This window comes from Zootoca vivipara, chromosome 7 (genome assembly GCF_963506605.1).
Source record: "Zootoca vivipara chromosome 7, rZooViv1.1, whole genome shotgun sequence".
NCBI classification, from domain to species: Eukaryota; Metazoa; Chordata; class Lepidosauria; order Squamata; family Lacertidae; genus Zootoca; species Zootoca vivipara.
This window is the reverse complement of record NC_083282.1, coordinates 49,752,088-49,774,032: the sequence shown is the minus strand read 5'-3', so window position 1 is coordinate 49,774,032 and position 21,945 is coordinate 49,752,088. Positions and strand designations below refer to the sequence as shown.

The window sequence follows — 21,945 nt, the reverse complement described above, 5'->3', positions numbered from 1 at the left end:
CCCCCAAACCCACTATCTCCTGCAGATCAGATTTCCAAGAGCTGAGCAATAAAAGCTTGGTTTACAAATTCCTGCCACTGGTTAAACCAATTTGCATGCTGTGTGTACTCACAGAATTTCTATAATGTAAGCCAATGTGTTATTATTCCTTGACTGCATATCCATTATTCCCATTAAGAAGCTGACAGAAATGGTTATCACTCCCCACCCTAGCCTTAAATAACGGCCACATATGGGGTGAAGATTTGTGGAAGGTAAACACAACTTAGTTTAGGCCATTCAAAAAGAGGAGTACAGTATGTACATGTAATAGAGAAAAGAGTACAAATATTTATATTGTAAAAAATGAAAATTGCACCCAACATAGTTGAAACATGTCTATTTTGCTCTTTAAGCAAGAAACCTTTTCCCCTACATACCTCAGACAGAAAGGGAGAAAGAGAAAGGCACATTGTAAGGGTCTTGGAAAAGGAGAAGTGAACAGGAAGAAGTGAAGGCAAAAACAAGGAAAAATCCAACATGTAATCTATAAATGTATCATATAGTTTTCACATTTGCCTCATCTATTCTGGGAAAGTTTGGTAAAAAACAACCATAAAAATAAATGACTTTGACCATCTTCACACCTTCTAATATAAGCCTAAAGCTGAAAATAAATGTTAGTTTTCCCCCACAAAGATCAACATCACATAGTCACCTTCAGGAAATATTTAATAGTTGGAAAACTAAATGCAAAAATATATTTTATTTCCTTAGGATTCAATCCATTTATTTACTACTTTAGTTAAGACGGATCACCCGGGAACTTTTAAATGTTTCAATCCCATAGAACATATTTTGGTGGACACAGTGCAACTGGACAGAATATCAAGATATTCTTATCTTTCAAAATCTCTCCATTAATAACTGATAAAAGGGTTGCAGTGATCCTGCCAATGATTTAGACTTCAGATCAGGCACCAAATACATCTTCTGAATTATACCAGCCAACTACATTCATGTGAAGACACTCTGGATATCAAGAGGATCACACAGAATACTTTTTTCTATTATAGAGTGTGCCAATATGTTAAAGAGGCTTAAGTATTGGACTAGGACCTGGAGACCAAGATTCAAGTCCCCACTCAGTCATGAAGCTCACTGGATGACCTTGGGCCAGTCACTGTTGCTCAGCCTAAGGCTGTTGTGTGGATAAAATGGGGGGCTGGGGACAGAATATTTAGCTAGTGGCAAAGCCATGAGTCTGCACTTGATACAGAGTCCTTGATACAGAGTTCTGCATAATGCAGAAGGAAGTAGCAGACATTCAAATGAGGTTCTGTAAGCGCTATTCAGGTATCAGGTTGCACCAAGGTATAAAGATGGGCTGATAATGCCCATCTTTGTTTTTTTAAACAAAATTTATATACAGCTTGATTACAAAAAAAACTACAAAAAACTGGTATCCTGGTTTGCTTCTATCTTTAGGTGAAATGCCATACAGATTTACTTTGTGTGTGACCTGGACAGGTAGAGAAGAATAAAGAGAAAGTAGATCGTATTTATATTATCAGAGGTAGAAAGTTCAGGTGGATAAAAGTTAAGTATAGGTGGGGTGCAAGTTAAAAAAAAAAACTGCCTACTTTCTCTTTAGGAAGGTAAGAAGCAGATGCTCTATCCCAGAGCTATAGCCCTTCCTCTTTATTCTGCTCTTTATTCACACAAAGCATAAACTTGTGTGCTTCAGCTGGTAACAGCTGTTTTTTGTAGTACCGGAGATAGGGAATTTGCCATTGTTTCTTCCTTTCAAGTAAGCCTTGGTACAACAAAACAGCAGCACAGCACTTAAGATTCCCATGTGAATGCCTACTACCTCTTCCCACATTTTGCCTTTAGACTCTTCAAAAAGAGACAGCCATGGTGTTACTACCAGCCATGCATTCTCTTCCCAAGTCTTGGTTTGAGAGCTTGATTGCCTTGTCCACTATTTTGGTTGGCACAATCAAAGTACAGTATTGCCATAATATGGATTTTGGAACTTTTCTTATGGGACAACACAAAATCCTTTATTTTATGTCAAATTACAAGTTACATTAGAACAGATTAACAGATCTACCTGTAGATTATGTATCCTTCCCTTTTACAAACCAAGACACTGACCTGTCAAGACATCCCTTTACTCTGGGGTTGCTAAACATTATGAGGGAACCGGTCTTCTCATAGAACCTTAGTATCAAAATTGAAGTAGTTTGACAGAACATCTGAATTACTGGAACTGGAAAACAGATCTCAGAGATGTTGAAAAAAGTAATTACATTTTCCCTTCAAGGTGGAAGGCCATTTTCAAAGTTTTTAAAGAGAAGAACAAGCAAAGACAGAGAAACTGAAACCCTAATGTTAAACCACAGACTGACTGAAATAATGCATTCAACCACCTGCAAAAAGCATTCTTGGAGAATGCAGCAGTAGTTCTCAAAATGCATTCATATGCATAGAAAGAAGTCCAACACCAAAGTGCAGGGCTGGTTCCTAAGTCTTCCTTGGGTTACATGTTGCTGTGTGTGAAAATGAATGTTTCAGTTCATTTTTAGATGTTTTTAAAAGGATACGGTCTGTACCAGGGAATAGCGTTCTTCCAGTCAACAGTTCTGCCATAATGCATCCAACAGACCAAATATCAACTGAGGAAAAAAGCAGAATGAATTTAGAAGCCAGACTCCTTTAGCCAGATCTCTGGTCCAGTATCCTAAAAGTTTTAAATAAAACCAATTGTAATGGTTAACCTAATCCTAAAATGCTTAGCTTTGGTATGACAGCAAAAAAGCACATATTTGTACTCTTGATAAACATGAATTTGACAACTTCAGATGCAGACCTGCTTCCATTAATGATATAGATGCTTTAAAAATGCTTTAAAAATTAGGTCTCTTATATTACAACAGAGTGAGGCAATTCCACTGTGGCACAGAATTATACGATATAGTTTTGTTATATAATCTCTGATGGGTTGATTAATGAGACACAGTACCTGTTTGATTGTAATGCATCCAGTTCAGCATGATCTCAGGAGCTCTGTACCATCTAGTTGCTACATACCCCGTCATCTCATCATCTGTGTGTCGTGCCAATCCAAAATCCAGAATCTGCAGAACAGGAAGATAGCAATGCACTGGTACATTTGTTTTTTAAAAGGACAAACTGGATTTTTGATCTGATTAGCTACAATTGCTGAAGATGCAAATAAAATGGATGAAAAGAAATGTTGTTGAACACTTCCAGAAATAGGTTTGGTAAGACTAAATTTGTCAAGGATTTACAATGCTTATGTGACTCCCTAACCGCACTGTGACCAACTTCAAAAAAGAGCAGTTCAAGAGTACCACAAATACACAACCATGGAAGAACTAAAGTGGAACTTTTATTAAATAACTTTTGAGCCAACTGTGTACAAAGACTCATAAATTCTAAAATATTCGCCCAGGGGTCAACAGACTTGCTTATGTTAGTGCCTACATTTTCCTGTTAAGATATTCAGGTCCTGACCTATTAAACAAATGATTGCTAGGCTGCCCACAAGCTATGTGTATACTAACCCCACCTTACCTTCAGCTCACAGTCCTCATTCACAGCTAGGTTACTAGGTTTTAAATCCTAAAAGAAAGAAAAAAGGAGATACTGGTGTCACAGCATTGCAATGATAAAAAAAAAGCTGTCCCAACCTTGAAATTCAGCCTTGGCAACATCTAATGTATCCCTCAGCTTTCAAAAACAATCTTCAGGTGTTAACTAATACAATCCTACCATAATCCACACTTTACTGAGATTTTCAACAGCATGCATCAGCCGTATGTGTATAAACAAGAATTAATCCCACCCCTGCAAAAACAACCAACCAATCAATAAATCAATCAAAACAAGTCAAATTACAGTTCTGTGCTCTGCAGGCACATGTTAAGAAAAGTGATGGCCAGAGACAACCCCATGGTAAAGTGAACTATGCCTGAACAGAATCTGTCTAGACTCACTCTCTCCCAGCATTAACTAAAACATTTATTGTAATTTTATTGAACTTTTACCTCAATTTTACTGCTGCTTTGATATACAAAGATCCAATGCTAGAACTTCCCAGGATGCTGCTTTAATTGCATAGTTTTTTACACTAAAAATAATACTCACTCTGTGTATTATGTCAGCTGAATGGATATACTGAAAATAAAAATATTTTGAAGATTAGGTTCAGATACTATTTTCCATTATGAAGGTCCATGCCTTATGAAAGTCTATGTCTTGTATTACATTTACTCATCTACCATTCAGTGGTTTTGTAATGACATTTGAGAAATGTCTGCTCTAAGTTTGTTCCTTTGAAGATCACCAGTGTCATTTCCAACTAGAAAGGAAGAGGGAATAATGCCTGCCCAATGTTCATATTTTCATCCCTTCATATTTGGTTCTTCCCCATTCTGTGGCAAAGTATAGATGCATTTTGAAACTACTGAATCAAAGTCTGCATCCGTCTGGTGCCCTAGAAATCTCACGAGATAGTAACCTCAAAAGGTTCATAGCAACATTTAAGGGGGCATCTAGAAGTTCTGGAAGGAACTTCTGCTTAAAAAATAACAATAACAAAAATAACAATTCCAGTAAAGCTGTGCCAATTGTTCAAAAGGGGATCCCAAAAAACACCACACGACTGTTTCTCTGAGCTAATGCATGCAGTGTGTTTCCTAGATTACAATCACCTGCATATCACCTGCATATGACAAAGTTAGGAGCACATTTCTTCTTCAGGTCAGAAAATATATAGACTTGAAATTGACAAAAGGGCCCTTGATCATGCTGCAAATGCTGTGGCTCTCACTATCTTTCTGTGCCTCTCAACACCCTTCCTTGTTTTCCTACACAGAAGGATGAAACAAGATAGCACCACCGAGCAGAAAGTATTGGCTTCTGCCTTGCTATCTCCAGCAGGATCTCGTTCCCTTCTTTCCCCCTAGGTAACTTTTTTTTGCAGTGCCTCCCCACCACCACCAAAGGGAATGTAACACATAAAACAAAATCCTCCCACACAGAAAGAACATTTAGTTCCTCTGAACATGAGAGCAGAATACAAGAGACAAATCTGAGCTGATTCGGGAGAGCAGCATGTCAATGATATCTTTGCCACTCTCCAGACTCTAAAAAGGACAGCTAATATTTCATGACTGTCATAATGGTCACTTCAACCAATTCAGGAACATGTGGTGGTGTTTTTATCTGAATTCAAAGTATGCCTATGGACCTCTCTAATGGGAAGAAAGTATGTCTTTTACTTTCCACTTGCATACAGAATACAATAGTAATAGGTAAAGGGGCCCCTGACCATAAGGTCCAGTCGTGTCAGACTCTGGGGTTGCGGCGCTTATCTCAATCTATAGGCCAAGGGAGCCGGCGTTTGTCTGTAGACAGCTTCTGGGTCATGTGGCCAGCATGACAAAGCTGCTTCTGGCGAACCAGAGCAGTGCACGGAAACGCCGTTTACCTTCCCGCCAGAGCGGTCCCTATTTATCTACTTGCACTTTGATGTGCTTTCAAACTGCTAGGTGGGCAGGAGCTGAGACCGAGCAACGGGAGCTCACCCCGTTGCAGGGATTTGAACTGCCGACCTTCTGATCAGCAAGCCCTAGGCTCTGTGGTTTAACCCACAGCGCCACCTGGGTCAATAGTAATAGTCAATGCAAATACCTTCAAACCACGAAGAATTTGATAGATTAGAAACTGTACATGGTCATCTGTGAGTTTCTGACATTTCACAATATTGTTCAGATCTGCTCCCATAAGATGGGTTACAAGGTATCTAAAAAACAAGAATTAAACAATGGTATTACCTCCATGCATTATAGGTGAGCAAGTCAGAGCATTTCAGGGCTTAATATAGAGAAGCACTGGATTTTGTTAGGGATCAATCCAAACCCCTCACTGGCAGTGGTGGGCTTTGAAAGTGTCATGTAGTCACCACCACTTCCATAGTCCTACCAGTCACACCACCTAGAGCAGAAGGTGGCAGAAAGGGAAAATATCCCTTTGCTGTGCCAGCACTCCAGTTGATGCAGCAATTAGGCCTGGATAAGGACTGTTGACATCACGTTGCAGCAGGGTGGTCAGCACAGGAGATCCTATATACAGCACAGGAGATCATCCCCCAAGCACCCCCTAGCGGGAGAATTTTCCACTAGCTACCGCTGGCAAGTATGCTGGCAGTAGCAGCAGCTTCTGCTGACTTGCCTTTTAGGTTGGTGCAACAAGGTGCAGCTGGTGAGACTTCCCTGACAATACAAAAGGTGGTAGAACCAGGCAGAGGGATAACTCTGTCCCATTCAAATTCCCTCCACCATGATAGAACAGGGATTTAGGCTAGTCTGTTAGCTGCTTAGTTTCCACTGAAATCAGTTACTGACCAACTTCTTCAAATACAACTAAATCGGGATCCAACCTATTGCATTTATGAAAAGTCATTGATTTTCTGTATGACCTTTTCACAGACAGTAGTCTGCTATGGTACAGATACAATTTTAAATGTATGGTGAGAATACATTGGGCAGTATCTAATTCCTGTGTTCCATCAGCACAAGAATTTCTTCTTGCACAATGAGACTTCCCTCCCTCTCCTCCTCCTGCATCCTCTCACGATCTATTCCAGAGGGTTGAGAAAACCTTCAAAACAGATTTGAGGTGTGTTCAGAGGGACAAGTGGAAATCCTGATGTGACAGTTACTTAGCACTACAGTACATTGGATACAAGCCAGAATATAAACCATTTAGTACAGAGATAAGATACACTTTTGTTGCAGTGCAAAAAAAAGAGTGTATTCATGATGTAAGACAATAAGCAACAAGGCAGTTCTATCTTTTGCAGGTATAACCCTGCATCTCTCATTGTTTAGAAAGATCCATTCTATTTAAAATTCCAATAGGTAATAAGAGACTTCTTAAGGCTGCACTGTAATTTAAATTCACAATTAACATATTTTTTCCTATGTTTATTCTGGGCCTGCTTCATGCAAGGTCTTGGGCTTACAGGTTACAGAGGGCTGAGGCCAAGGAATGAGTCTTAAGATTTGCACACTCTCCCCGACCACTCACAGCACCTAGAGCATAACCACAGTTGATCTACTCTTTTTCCTAAGTCAGACTAATGGTTTGTCAGGATCTACTCACACAAGAATTTACACGTATTCTCCACCCCACCCATATGGCAGGGCTATATGGGAACCAGCTCCTAGTACAAAATAGTTGTTTAAGTATTTTAAAATGTGAAACCCTGAGAGAAAAAGACGTATTGAAATTACCATAGTAATTTTACTACCTTTCAACGAAGATGAAACTAGGCTGATCTCTGTATTGATTCAGTCTTTCTAGTTCTCCATAAGAGTAAGAATATGGTAAAAGGTGTGTATAGGGTGTATGTACATCATTAATAAAATACTTCTACATGGTCTTATTGTGACAGGAAGCCTGTCTCAACATGTGCTTTGAAATTGTCACATACAAGTCCAACAGGTTTTATAAACAGCTATTTAAGACATTTATTTGTCATTTGTCTCATCATACAACTGCAAGTATCCATGAGTCTGCCTTGGTACAAAATAATGACTAAATAAACCAGGCCTCAATCATTCTATGTGACTGAAGACCATCACATGATTAATACATTACTCCCCCCTCCTTGCTAAAACAAGCAATTTCTTACCCAAACCCAAAATTCCTTCCATATAGGTAAAGTACTTTGCTCAGTATTGATTTCCCCCTTTCCCCTCTCAATGTGTGACGTTTCCCCCTCCTTTTTAAAATACACTTGCCATTCCTGCTTTAGACAGTAATTGCACCTGCATAAGGTAACCTTAAAGCAACAATAATATTCTGCCACTAAAAAGCTTTAAAATCTCTATCTCCACAAGTAACTCAGGGCACCTAGTTATGGAAAATTTAAATTCGTTATGCTTCTATAAGCACAGCAATCCTGTGTACTGTGCCATTTAATTCAAATGGCTTAGGCCTGAGAATTGGATTCAGTAAGAAATCAAAACTGTTACGTTGCAGAATAACTCATATATATTCCTCTTCCAGACACAAAACTGAGGGGGGAGGGGAATTAAGATCCAAAATTTGGATGGCATAAAGTTTGAAATTGGAATATTTGAAATTGGAAACCTAAGTCATACAGCATGTTCCGGGATATAATGTGCATGAGCAGACATAGAGTCTAGTATAGTTGTACCTTGGAAGTCAAACAGGATCCGTTCCGGAAGTCCGTCCAACTTCTGAAACATTCAGCTTCCAAAGCATGGCTTCTGATTGGCTGCAGGAAGCTCCTGCAGCCAATCGGAAGCTGCAAAAGCCCCGTCGGATGTTTGGCTTCCAAAAGAACGTTCGAAAACCAGAACACTCAGCTCCCAAGGTGTTCAGGAGCTGAGTACGACTGTAAAGTAAAAAACAACAACACACCACACCCTCAAACTGATATGATAACATGGCTTTAAGAAGGGAGACCTTCACTGAGGATTCTAGAGCCACAGTACTAGAGTTGTATTTACAGGCTATTTGCATGATGGGGAATATTTACATAAAGTGAGTTCAATGTATTACTACCTATTAAGCAGATTTTTCAATTCGGAGCCAGATGTCAACTTCTTGGCAAATGTCAACATGGCAAAATAGATATTTACAGAGTTTTCACACATGACTGAATAATTTCTTACTCCCACTATTGAGTAAAGAAAATCTAGTGTGTGAAACAGCCCATAGCTACCTTCCATGCTAATTAATGAAGGCTTGTGACTACATACTTCTATCACAGTAAAGTCAATGCAATGACTTCATTCATTTCTTCCTCCATATGCCTAATTTCATTGTCAACTAGCAATCTAAAGTCCTGTCTAAACTGAAACCTTTGATTCTATTACATTAATTCGCCTTATAGATAAGGAGGTTTCCATCGAGGCTGCAAAATATTTCCAACATCAAGGCTATGAAGGGTTACCTACACATCATTGAATTCTTCTAGTGACTTTGCAGGTGTGAACACATCTAGAAGACCAATAACCTAGAAAGGGAAACAGACACACAAGGATTAACATTTTCCACATTTATCTTCTACCTGTATTTCCCAACTCACATACATACACTGTCCCAATTCAAAGTGCCTACTACATGAACACATGGACTTGCACATCTTACACAGATGCAAACTCAAAATAGTTCCTTTAAATCTGGCAACTTTCAAATATCTTGTAATGTGGCATGTTGAAAAATATCAGAGAAAAGAATCATGTTGCATGCCTGGACTCCTCCTGTTTCATCTTTGGCTCCAGATCACTGTTTTCATTGTAAACTATTTTCCTTAATGAAAAGAATCAACAATTGGTTTTTTTAAAAGCATAATTGCTACTTATTTTTCAAAAACAACGGGTGTAAGCATATTGAATAGCTCAGCGCTACCTCCTATGTAAATATGCAGTAATACACACTGGGTTGGTTCACACAATCATATCCCAGCTTAATAAGATTGAGATATAAATGAACCTTGTGGGTGCACATGTAACCTCATCCCTCTTTGCTGTACGAGCAAACAAATCAGGAACTGTGCAAGCACAGTTTCTCAACAGCTCTGAAATGGAGGCTTTTGTTAACAGCTTCAGAACAAGCCACAATATGAGCTCTAACTTCAAAGCATGGCTTGATATCCTGCCCTGTTCAAAAGCAGTTAACTATAGGTTATGAGCTCAGATGTAATGGAAATCTATAGTTAACTGAAGACAACCTAGCGAAACAAAGTGGCTGTATGTTTGGACAAAAGACTTGTTCATCTCTCATTTGAATGTGGCCACTGGGTACAAGTCAAGGTAATTTGGTGGTAGTATTTCAACTAAACTAGGTACTGAAGTCAGTGTCAGCTAGCTAAATAGCTCACTGTCTAGTTAGTACTAAAGGGTAATCAGGGGGGATGGGAGGGCAAGCATGCCATCACTACTTTCTATGAATACCCTCTGCCCTTAGAAATGCATCTTGGAACTCTGAAGGCATCGGAAGGGAGATGTGACTCATCTGATCTTAATCACCCCCTAGCAAACTGACTTTTCTAATTAAAAGGGGCTTTCGGGATTCCATTACACATGTTTACATGTAACATGTAATTTCCCACCAGAGACCATGAAATATGACTTTGTATGTTCACCTATTTTTAATAGGCTTTAAGTAGGGGTACATCACCTTAAGTAGAATTTGGAGAAGAGGGTTTTTTAAAACATACATTTGCAAATACTGCTATCAGTACAAACCTCTCCAGCACTGACAAAAATGGTCTGTTCCCTCACAAACAAAATAAACTGAATGTAGGAGAAATGTGACCAGTAGACTACCACATGCTTCACACTAGAATAATAATCCCACAAATATACACATATAGTAAATAGGAAAGCTAATTCATGGCTCAGGCATCTTGACTAATTCTACTCATGTTTCATTTTCCAAAAGGCTGGTGTAAAGTGAAGATATTATACAGGGCAATCATATTATGATACAGGCTCTATCTCATTCATGTGCACAGCTGAAACCCAAGTGTGATATAACAACTTATTTCAACTGCAGAAATCTCTACTTATCACTACTGTATATATCTAAATGCACACAGATCAGTGGATGTTTTTTGCAAGTCCCAGAGGGCAGCTATTTTTGCACAAGACATGGAAAATAAAGAGAGCCAGACACTATATTAGTGCTTACAAATAAACCCTATGCATCAATCCCAAGGATTACAAAATGTCCTGGAATTTATCTGACAACATGTTGTTCATGTATCCTACAACAATTTGGATTCTTGAACATCTCACTTTTCTTTTAAAGTAAATACAATGTAATGTACATATTTATTTCATTACAGTATTTATCATCTGACTTTTGACTAAACATTACCAACACAGCTAAATCTAACCCCCATGGACACTAAGAAGTGTACAGGCAGAATACACAGATGGTTCAAGAACTAGAAGGGCCTTGGGCATTATAGCTGTGGTTAAGACTACAGATACTGTTGTGTTTATTTAGTACTATAATTGCATAATTTGTTGGGGTTAGGGTTAAGGGAAGGCAGGAGCACAAATTTGAAGTAGTTTGCACTCTGTGCACACATATTTTTTCTGCATACTATAAAATAGTAACACTAAAATCTTCTTCACAGCAACATAAAAGGATGAAACATTTCTGCAACATCCTTCTTGTGGTGTTCCAGAAACAAACTGGGACTGCAACAGTTCTAACATTTTACAATTGTGTGATTAACAAACTCATTATTTTCCCCAAGGTTAGAGTCTCCCCTAGTTAATATGTTCCATAAGAAAATATTGAAATCAACACATGGAAGCCATTACCCAAAACAATGCATGAAATGAAAAAAATACTCATGGAAATAAGCATGCATTAAGCTAACTTTAAAACTAGAGAATTTAACCAGTAAGGAAAGTTTTCATAACATTTAAAATAGACAGGACTTGATAACCACCATAAAATTAGAACTAATAAACTTCTTAAACAGGTTATAACCAACTGGCTCTAGTATGTTGAAAATACTATGGTACAAGTGTTACATTTTCTCAGCTTTCAGCCAAAATGAAGGTATTGGGAAAATTCATTCTTTCGCTCTGGGTCCTCTACTCTTTTAACAAAACCCCTACACTATGGTCTGCCATTTTATCTGTACCAAGTATACCATGGATATCAAACCGGGATTTACTCCTAACCTAAGATTTGAAACCAAATGAAATGTACATTTATAGTTTTCTCCTAAAACTTACATTTTCATGTTTCATATGTTTAAGCAGACGTAGTTCACGGTAGGTCCTTTTGGCATGAATGATGGACTGAAATGGTCTGGACAATTTCTTCACAGCCACTCGCAGGCCAGTTTTAGCATCAAAGGCTGAGCTAAAAAGCAAGTTAAACAAACAGCATTAAATATGCCTATTAAGACTAAAATAGGATCCCCCCCCAATGAAAATGATTCAATAGGTATCTTGTTTCACTGGGTGAATATAACTTTGTGCCCAAGAAGAAATAAGTCACAAGTTTAAGGTTTGTGTAAGAGAGCAGGCAGGAAAACAAAAGTGAAGGTGCTTACAAGTTTTAGAATGAACCATTAGAAGAGTTTAAAGAATGTATTGATGAGCTTGGGAATTACAGCTGGATTTATAAAGGAAGAATGACAATTTTTGCAATCATTTAGTGACTCACAGCAAAAGATATAGCAATGACTTCCTGTAACTTCAAATATTTCAACCTTAACAGCATATTGTGACATTTCAGAAGCTAGTGCTCGCTGTATCCAGGTCACAGCATTAGCAGACACATGATGGATGTATCCAAGCAAGTTGTTTGTAGAAATACGGCACTGAATACCTCTAGGATCTCTGGCAGTAAGTGAATTTTCAGTGATGTTAGCCAATAGCTTTACAGTGATGATAACATGAAGGTGGTATGGTACAACTGTCACTGCCTAAGGTACACATTTTGCAGATTTTTTGGCATTCCAAGTTTTACCATAAGAAAGCCAGACTACTTCTCACCCTAAAACACACATACAACCAATGTGGTTACAACAGCATACTTTGGTGTCATTGTCATGGGCACCTGTCTATACCTGAGGCAATTGTGGAATATTTTCTAAAGTTTATTTGTTTTTCTTCGTGTGGAAAATAGGTACAGTACTTGTATATATATCAAGTTTTTTTCCAAAAAAGGGGAGTGGCGCGCAAGGCAAAACGTGCATGATAAATGAAATTGATTAGGTTTGCAACTCACCATTCCACTGACTTGTGTTAAATTAGTGGAAACACCTGCAGATACAAATGATGCAAAATGCCTTTCTGCAAGGATCCACTGATACATCAAATTTCCCATTCTAGACCAGGGCTAGTGCCACACTAGCAGAAAACGGGAAGCCACTCAATTGAGTCTAGACTAGTATGGATTTGCTTTTCAATAATTTATGTTTGGTACCTGATCATAAAATGGAATTGATGAGGCATTTTTAGTATGCTTCTACTGACGCATTGTTTTAAAGAACAAGTTCCCTTTTACTTTACCCTGTCAATATGGCACTGTCCTGCACCTTGCCTTACCACAGAATACATGTTGCAAGAGTCAGGAAAAAAATGTTTAGTTGCAAACAAAACTCCACTTCTGCTTTTTATTCCTTTTTTTGCATCTAAATCAAGTTTTCCCTGTCAAATATATTGTGAGCAGAGACCTCAATGATCTGAAATCAGAGTAGGGATAAGGCATGATGAAAACAGTAGAAAGCTATGTTAATTTTTCTGAAGATCTCAAACAAGTGCCATACAATTTAAAAATGTAATGATTTGTGATAGTTACTAAGTTACAGAGAAGTGCAAACCACCATCCTTCAGATCAGAACACATACATTTGACATATCTAACAATTCAGTCAGAAATTATTTGGATTATGTTTTAACAGAAGCAGTTTGCATCTGAACAAAAATGGGAAACACTGGTATTTTTTCTTGGTGATTTAAATCCATCATGTTAGTATGATCTACAAAGGTGCATAAGACACACGGGATGCATAAGTGCCCCCAGTAACTCCTTATCTGGAACTAGCTAGCTGTAGAGAGGAACAAGTGAAGGCAACACAAACTTAGATGATGAAGTCTGGAAATACTAATTACTGGGTAGTGGTGGGACACAACAAATGGGAAATTCCTTCATATAATGCAAGCTCAGGGGGCTAGGTGAACAGCTTCATCCTCACTTCTACCATGAAAGTGAATGCTACATTGCAGGGGGTTAAGAGAATATAGATAGCTCTCCCTCACTGCAGTGCATGGTAGTTTCAGGAAGACTTGCAAGGGTTTCATTGTATACCCACTATGAGTAGTGCTCTAACCAGCCTGAAACAGAAGCTTTATATGAGCTCTCATCTGATGATGAGAAAAAAGCACAACTTTTTACTTTCCCAGCCCACCCGAAGCTTTCCCCTGCTGCATTGGGATCAAAAGGTAGCTTATCTCAACAATAAAGGTAAAGGTAAAGGTACCCCTGACCATTAGGTCCAGTCGTGACCGACTCTGGGGTTGCGCGCTCATCTCGCATTATTGGCCGAGGGAGCCGGCGTATAGCTTCCAGGTCATGTGGCCAGCATGACAAAGCCACTTCTGGCGAACCAGAGCAGCACAAGGAAACGCCGTTTACCTTCCCGCTGTAGCGGTTCCTATTTATCTACTTGCATTTTGATGTGCTTTCGAACTGCTAGGTTGGCAGGAGCTGGGACCGAGCAACGGGAGCTCACCCCGTCACAGGGATTCGAACCGCTGACCTTCTGATCAGCAAGCCCTAGGCTCAGTGGTTTAACCCACAGCGCCACCTGGGTCCCTATAATATGACACATACCTAACCCTAATTTACCCTCCTCCAGCATACCTGCCAATCTAGCAGTTCGAAAGCACATCAAAGTGCAAGTAGATAAATAGGTACCAGCGGGAAGGTAAACGGCGTTTCCGTGTGCTGCTCTGGTTGCTCCAGAAGCAGCTTAGGCATGCTGGCCACATGACCCAGAAAAAAACTGTCTGTGGACAAACGTCGGCTCCCTCAGCCTATAGAGTTAGATAAGCGCCGCAACCCCAGAGTCGTTCGCGACTGGACTTAATTGTCAGGGGTCTTTACCTTTACCATACCTGCAATAAACTGATAATGGTCCGAGTAAGCCAATTCTTATCCCCGACCCCCACATACATTTTCTGATACATCATGCCAAACATCTCAGGAGCTCACAAAACCTTGTCAGGCTGTTTGTAAATATATTAATATTAGTATTATTAAATTTATATACTTAATGTGAGCCTAAGTAGGCCACTACTTTAATTCTTGGTGACTTCATTTTGCTTCCAAAATTGATGGGCACTCAACCATCTGAGCTTGATATTAGAGGGAATGGGGATATATGTGCATTTGCTTAATGGATACAGGGAACACAACTTGATTCTTAGTGACAAAAAAGAGAGGGCAGTGGAATTACCATTAATTATTCTGCAAACCGATCACTACAATAACTAGATGTATCAGCAGTAATAACTAGCAAAAAAGCTAAGGTCTTTCAAAACTCTGCAGTATACATTCCTATCCTACCACGGCAATGGTGTAATGAACCACACCTGCCTATCTGAGAGTCATCAATGGATGCAAATTTCTGAGGCCACCAGGATCTATGTTGTAGGTGTTTAAAAAACAAAATTTCATTGCTTTCTCCTATGAGAACTTGTCTCATGATATTGTTCTTACGTGACAAAATACAAGCAAGTGAAATATTGTTTCAAACAAGACATGAAATAATAAAACAGTTTAGATCAAGAGATGTTTTCTAGGGGAAAAATGCAGTGTTACTACAGGCTAGAAATTGCACTGTTACTACAGGCTAGAAATCGGATCGGTAGGAGCACTTGAGATGTGGTCTGAAGGGAAAGAGAAATAAAAAATACCAGCCGCCAGGAAAACCAGTTATACTATGAGCAAGAGAGTGGAAGTAACTAACCCATTAACCAGAGGCCTTGGAAAAAGTGAGAAAGTGGTGATGGAGAGTAGAATGGTCCTGACCTAACAACCAGAGGCCTTGGAAAAAGTGAGAAAGTGGTGCAACCTCAAGTTATGGACGTGATACTAGGGAGAGGGGCCTTACAGACAGGGGTTGATGATTCTCACGTGAGAAGCCAGATCAATAAATAACCAGGTATAAAATACACTTCCGTGTTGAAGAGAAATATTTCAGGTAATGTCTGAATGTAAGATAAAGAAGGGTAGTGATTAATGGATATCCATGAGGTTATACATATATGCACAATATATAATAAACGTTCTAGAATCAGATAAATAGGGTTAAAGTACTTAAATAATACTCGTATGGTGAATAATAATATGTACAAAAAGCAATTATGTATTATGTATAATATATAGTTACTAGTATATATAAGGATATTCATGGGGTAAATAATATTCATGGGGTAAATAATAAAACAGTTTAGATCAAGAGATGTTTTCTAGGGAAAAAATGCAGAAGAACTCTTAATATCTACAGTTAAAAGAATGGTATTATGTAGCTGCAGAAGAATACAAATACAGAGAGTCTGAATCTTCGTTTTCAGTTATCACATGAGCCAGTTTGCTCCTCCCAAGTCAAGAACAAACTTTTGCTACAGATCATAGTGTTTGTCTGGAAGGAAATAAACCACAACCCTTGGTTTGGACACAATGTTAAGCCAGAGACTGGGATAGCAGGGAGGAACAAAGTGGCTCAAACTGGTACTTTCACTGTACCAGTGCAAACCATTCACTACAGTTTACTGTGCCATGTAATTAAGGTAAATATATACATGTAACTCTAGCAAAACTTTCACAGGCTGGTACCGTGGTCTCATGAGTACAATAAAAGTATTTGTTACCAAAGAAGTTATGACTACCGGTATATTGAACTTGCAGTGGTTATGTCGCTTTATATACAAAAATACTTGCATCTCTTAGCCAGCATGACTAAACCGCTTCTGGTGCAACGGGACACTGTGACAAATTCCAGAGCACACAGAAACACCGTTTACCTTCCCGGTGCAGTGGTACCTATTTATCTACTTGAACTGGTATATTTTCGAACTGCTGAGTTGGCAGAAGCTGGAACAGAGCAATGGGAGCTCACCCCCTTGCACAGATTTGAACCGCTGACCTTCTGATTGGCAAACCCAAGAGGCCTAGGGGTTCTGTAGCCACGACAACATCCATTTACTGTTGGATTCTTGAATAAGTTTCTATGCTTTCTCCAGGAAGTCTAACTGTAATACATATTTTGCTGTGAGGAATGTGGTAGTGAAGTCAAACATCTATGGATAGTGCCTATGACATCAGGAGGTGAATCACAAATTCCTCTCCTGCCAATCTCTGCTACCCCTCGTCAGCTGTTTTTCCTTCAGCAGCTATGCACTCAACCTCTTCGGGTCACATCTTCCCTAGTTGCAAGTAAACTCTCATTCCCAGTAAGAAACTGGGGGAGATCCAGGTTCATGGTGTTTATTGAGAGACCAGCCTATCCTACCTCACAGACTTGTGAGAATAAAGAAGGATGGGGGAAGAAACTATGTACATAACCATTAGCTTCTTCAACGAGTGCTGGAATAAAAGTGCAAAATATAATAAGACTAATTACATGTTCTTTAATTGTGCAGTGTCAAGAATATTGCTTTATGTTTGTTTTCAAGATTCTGCTAAAAAAAACAAACCTCATTAAACACCCAGCAGTTTCCAAGCCAAATGAAACTAAAATAATCAAGTCATTTCCTACCAAAGCAAATAATCTTGGCACCACGAAGCAAAATACAGGGTCATGCACAAGATGCTTAACATAATGCCTGCTGAAAACTGGAGAAGTTGATGAAAGCAACTGTTTGGTGCACATCTTGATTGTTTCTCGAGGCATTGCTCAACTGTGTACTTCACGGGTTGTGCGTTCCCAAATAAGTAGGGAATGAGTTCATAGCGGTTACGGGAAGAAGTGACTGAGATCAGGGCATTGCAGCAGACGGAGCGACAAGTACATCAAACGCCTCTACTACTTCTGCTGCTAACTTGCACTGTCCCAGCATTACAGTGCAAGAGAACCAAACAGGGAACGCTTTTTCTTTCTTTTTTCTTTGAGTATTTGCAATCTAGAGCCGGTCCCTCGGAATCACAGGATCTAACAGACTTCCTTTTGCAAGGAGGATTGGGTGTGGACATATGCGAGATCCACCGCCTTCTAAGGCCGCTTTCAGGATCTCCCAGCTAATAAATCATCCCATTAAAAATGACAGGCCTTGGTGGCGGCTGCTGTCCCGTACGCACGAAGGGCTGCGGGGCCGTGGGGGGGGGGAATAAGAGAGCGTGCGGGTAGCGAAGTTTGCCCAAGCCTCCTCCTCCTCCCCGGGAGAGCGGCAGCGACTTACCAGACGGAGCCGTAAGCTCCGGAGCCCACCGGAGAGAGGTTCTGGTAACGCTCAGGCACTTCCCAGACCGTCTTGTTCAGCTCCTGCCGGTAGAACTTGGGCCGCTCTTGGGTCATCTCGACCCCGAGCCCGCCCCACCCAGCGCGGCCGGGAGGGGGGGGTGGAGACCCTCGAGCAGAACCGTTGGCTCCTCCCTCTTCGGAGAAAGGGGGTTTCCTGCACCGAGGGTAAAGAGGTCGCTCGCGCCCAGCGGCCGCCTCAACAACTGGCCACGGCCGGCCCGGGTGCCTCGTGCCGCCGCCGACACCCCAACCCCGCCCCGCGGCCGGAGGGGAAGGCCAGGCCAAGCGGGGCTTTTCTGCCTCCCGCCGTCTGCCGGGTCGCGGGGCAAAAGCAACCCCGAGGCCTCCTGCACAGCCCCAAGTCAGGGAGCCTAACAGGTGGGCGCGAGGGGTCCCCCTGAGGAGAGCAGAGCTTGCACTGAGCGGAGCGGTGGGGGGGGGGGCAAAGCAAAGCAGCAGCGAGGAGGAGGAGGAGGAGGAGGAGCTGCTACTGCTGCTGCCGCCGCCTGACTTCTCCCGACCTCTTCCTAAGTCCCCGATTGCAGAGGTCTCGCGAGACCCACGGCGCGGGAAGAGCTTTGAGGCGATGCCCCAATATGGAACCCAGCTCCAGCGCCCTATGATGAGCGCAACCAGAAAGTGAGGAGCGTCTCGCGAGATCTGGAAGGAGGCGAGAAGGAAGGAGGAGGAGGAAGAGGAAGTGTGGAGCGTGATGCCGGCCAGGGTTTAAGGCTTCCAGGTGCTGCTTCTTAAGGCGGCCGGAACCTGAACAGGTGCCATCTCGAGAAGGCTCACACCTGCCACCTTGTGACTTCCTCCTCCCGTTCTTTCTGTGCCCCTGCGGAAGAAGCGCATTAGCTGTTTTGTGCTTGCAGTTGTGATAATAACGTTTGTTAACAAATAATCATTGGAATGCAATTCTTTTCATAGAAACCATTTGAGTTGCAGTCCTCGGCTAGTAAATTGTGGTAGCTAACAACACAGTCTTCCTTGTTATTGGTTAATGCGGGGTGAGGGGCCGTTTTCCAGCTCATGGGCTGCATGATTCTTGGACCAACTTCTGGGGGCCATATTCGCGGTGGGCAAAGCCTGAGGCAAAACTGCGTGCAGCAATGGACGTAAATTTTACCTTCGTACTGTTTCTACACGCCCCCCCCTTCCCCTAACAAGCCAGATAAATTAGCTGTGACTGCTGATCCTGCTAGGTCTGTTGTTAAGCCTCACGTTTCTGAGTTTTATTGGCATAAACTCAGAAACGCCATTTTTGGCTTACAATAGGTTCACTTTGCAGGACTGTCCAACCTTTCCAATCAGAAAGCTATTTGTCACTATCTGCAATGACAAGCTAGGCTGCTTTCATTCACCATCCAGATGCAACGTTGCTTGTTGCACGTACGCAGCACCTTTCCTGTTTCTTGCAAATAGAACTGGTAGCACCCAAATGTTGGCTTCTAACCATTGTTGAGGACAACATACGTACACTAAATTCATTTTTAATAAGCTGCATACATTAAAATAACTTATAAAAGTGCCCACTGAGTAAGCCACGCATTCGTACAAAGTCATGTAAATTGAAAAAAAAAGTTTAATTCGAGAATTCGAACGTTAACTTTAGTTACTGCGAGTCATCGCGCCACCTGGTGGCGCAAGGGATCCATAGCAGAACACATCCCTCCCTCTCAGCCGGCTACGCGTGAAGCTGGAAAACTCGCCCGGACCCAGAACGCGTGGCGGGCACGTCACAATCCCATCTCCGGCGACAGCACGCAGCTACTTGTATATGCGCCACGCCACTTTTTACGCCGCCCCCACCTCACTGGCCCTAGTTAAATCCGGCGAAGCCCCGGGGAAGCCAGCGGTGGGCTGGGACACCGCTCCCCATGGGACTAGGGGAGGCGGGCGAGGGGCCTGACGCGCGGCTCCGGCTCCTGCCTGTCACGCAGAGCAGGGGGCGGTGCCGCACGCGTTTGGAAGAGCCAGGGGGAGTGGCCTTCCTCGGGAGCCCCAGCTCGGAAGGAAGTGACAGCAGCGGCTGCGAGGAGATCTGGTGGCGCGCGCAACGGCGCGCGAAGATACCAGTCGTACGCACGCGCCGACCGGCTCGCCCGCTGCCAGCGCAGGCGCAGGAAATATCCTCGGAGCGCACGCGCGGGGGGTCGCGGGGGCTGCTGTCTCTAGCCGCCATGGAGCGGAAAGGTGAGTGCGCTTGGCCCCGCCACAGCCCCCCCGCCGCCCCTCCTCGCCCTCGCCCGCCGCCTTCGGCCCCTCGGCTCTTCTAGTCACGCTACTGCTTTCTGGGTCTTGGCGGCTCGCTTCCTCCGCGTTCCTGATTGTTGCCCCAATTCACACGAGATCGGGCGTCGGTTTCCTTTTGTCAGGTCCCGCTGTTATTCGCAGAGTTCTTCTCACGGATCCTAACTGCCGGTCTTCGGGTATCCTGGCCAATGTCCGGCTCTTGGGCTTCCCTTCCTCGGCCTCCACCCCGCTACCCAGTATGAGATTTTTTTTATAAAAAAAGGTGACATAATCGCCTGTCTCCTCCAGTAACGTGTTGGTTTTTTTATATACAGTGTTGTTGTTGTTGTTTAGTCGTTTAGTCGTGTCCGACTCTTCGTGACCCCATGGACCATAGCACGCCAGGTACTCCTGTCTTGCACTGCCTCCCGCAGTTTGGTCAAACTCATGTTCGTAGCTTTGAGAACACTGTCCAACCATCTTGTCCTCTGTCGTCCCCTTCTCCTAGTGCCCTCAATCTTTCCCAACATCAGGGTCTTTTCCAAGGATTCTTCTCTTCTCATGAGGTGGCCAAAGTATTGGAGCCTCAGCTTCACGATCTGTCCTTCCAGGGAGCACTCAGGGCTGATTTCCTTAAGAATGGATAGGTTTGATCTTCTTGCAGTCCATGGGACTCTCAAGAGTCTCCTCCAGCACCACAATTCAAAAGCATCAATTCTTTGGCGATCAGCCTTCTTTATGGTCCAGCTCTCACTTCCATACATCACTACTGGGAAAACCATAGCTTTAACTATACGGACCTTTGTAGGCAAGGTGATGTCTCTGCTTTTTAAGATGCTGTCTAGGTTTGTCATTGCTTTTCTCCCAAGAAGCAGGCGTCTTTTAATTTCGTGACTGCTGTCACCATCTGCAGTGATCAAGGAGCCCAAGAAAGTAAAATCTCTCACTGCCTCCATTTCTTCCCCTTCTATTTGCCAGGAGGTGATGGGACCGGTGGCCATGATCTTGGTTTTTTTGATGTTGAGCTTCAGACCATATTTTGCGCTCTCCTCTTTCACCCTCATTAAAAGGTTCTTTAATTCCTCCTCGCTTTCTGCCATCAAGGTTGTGTCATCTGCATATCTGAGGTTGTTGATATTTCTTCCGGCAATCTTAATTCCGGCTTGGGATTCATCTAGTCCAGCCTTTCGCATGATGAATTCTGCATATAGGTTAAATAAGCAGGGAGACAATATACAACCTTGTCGTACTCCTTTCCCAATTTTGAACCACTCAGTTGTTCCATATCCAGTTCTAACTGTAGCTTCTTGTCCCACATAGAGATTTCTCAGGAGACAGATGAGGTGATCAGGCACTCCCATTTCTTTAAGAACTTGCCATAGTTTGCTGTGGTCGACACAGTCAAAGGCTTTTGCATAGTCAATGAAGCAGAAGTAGACGTTTTTCTGGAACTCTCTAGCTTTCTCCATAATCCAGCGCATGTTTGCTATTTGGTCTCTGGTTCCTCTGCCCTTTCGAAATCCAGCTTGCACTTCTGGGAGTTCTCGGTCCACATACTGCCCAAGCCTGCCTTGTAGAATTTTGAGCATAACCTTGCTAGCGTGTGAAATGAGCGCAATTGTGCGGTAGTTGGAGCATTCTTTGGCACTGCCCTTCTTTGGA

At 42.0% G+C, this 21,945-nt stretch overlaps 2 protein-coding genes across 3 annotated transcripts in view; one reads left to right on the top strand and one right to left on the bottom strand.

The window, feature by feature from the left end:
* MAPK14 (mitogen-activated protein kinase 14) overlaps positions 1-18,618 on the bottom strand; it is a 31,766-nt gene extending 13,148 nt beyond the window's left edge. Inside the window, exons 1-8 of one of the 2 annotated variants that reach the window (XM_035121261.2) lie at positions 17,987-18,618; positions 11,808-11,937; positions 9,003-9,061; positions 5,704-5,815; positions 4,156-4,185; positions 3,583-3,630; positions 3,008-3,122; positions 2,589-2,660 (exon numbers count right to left, since the gene is read on the bottom strand). In XM_035121261.2, the coding sequence (XP_034977152.1) occupies positions 2,589-2,660; positions 3,008-3,122; positions 3,583-3,630; positions 4,156-4,185; positions 5,704-5,815; positions 9,003-9,061; positions 11,808-11,937; positions 17,987-18,102 (682 nt within the window). In that variant the 5' untranslated portion in view covers positions 18,103-18,618. The remainder of the gene's footprint in view (positions 1-2,588; positions 2,661-3,007; positions 3,123-3,582; positions 3,631-4,155; positions 4,186-5,703; positions 5,816-9,002; positions 9,062-11,807; positions 11,938-17,986) is intronic. The other variant, XM_035121263.2, reaches the window with a different exon arrangement.
* Positions 18,619-19,912: 1,294 nt separating this feature from the next.
* Positions 19,913-21,945, top strand: part of SRPK1 (SRSF protein kinase 1) — a 36,745-nt gene continuing 34,712 nt past the window's right edge. The window contains exon 1 of the mRNA XM_035121256.2: positions 19,913-20,244. Coding sequence (XP_034977147.2) covers positions 19,929-20,244 — 316 coding nt within the window. The 5' untranslated portion in view covers positions 19,913-19,928. The remainder of the gene's footprint in view (positions 20,245-21,945) is intronic.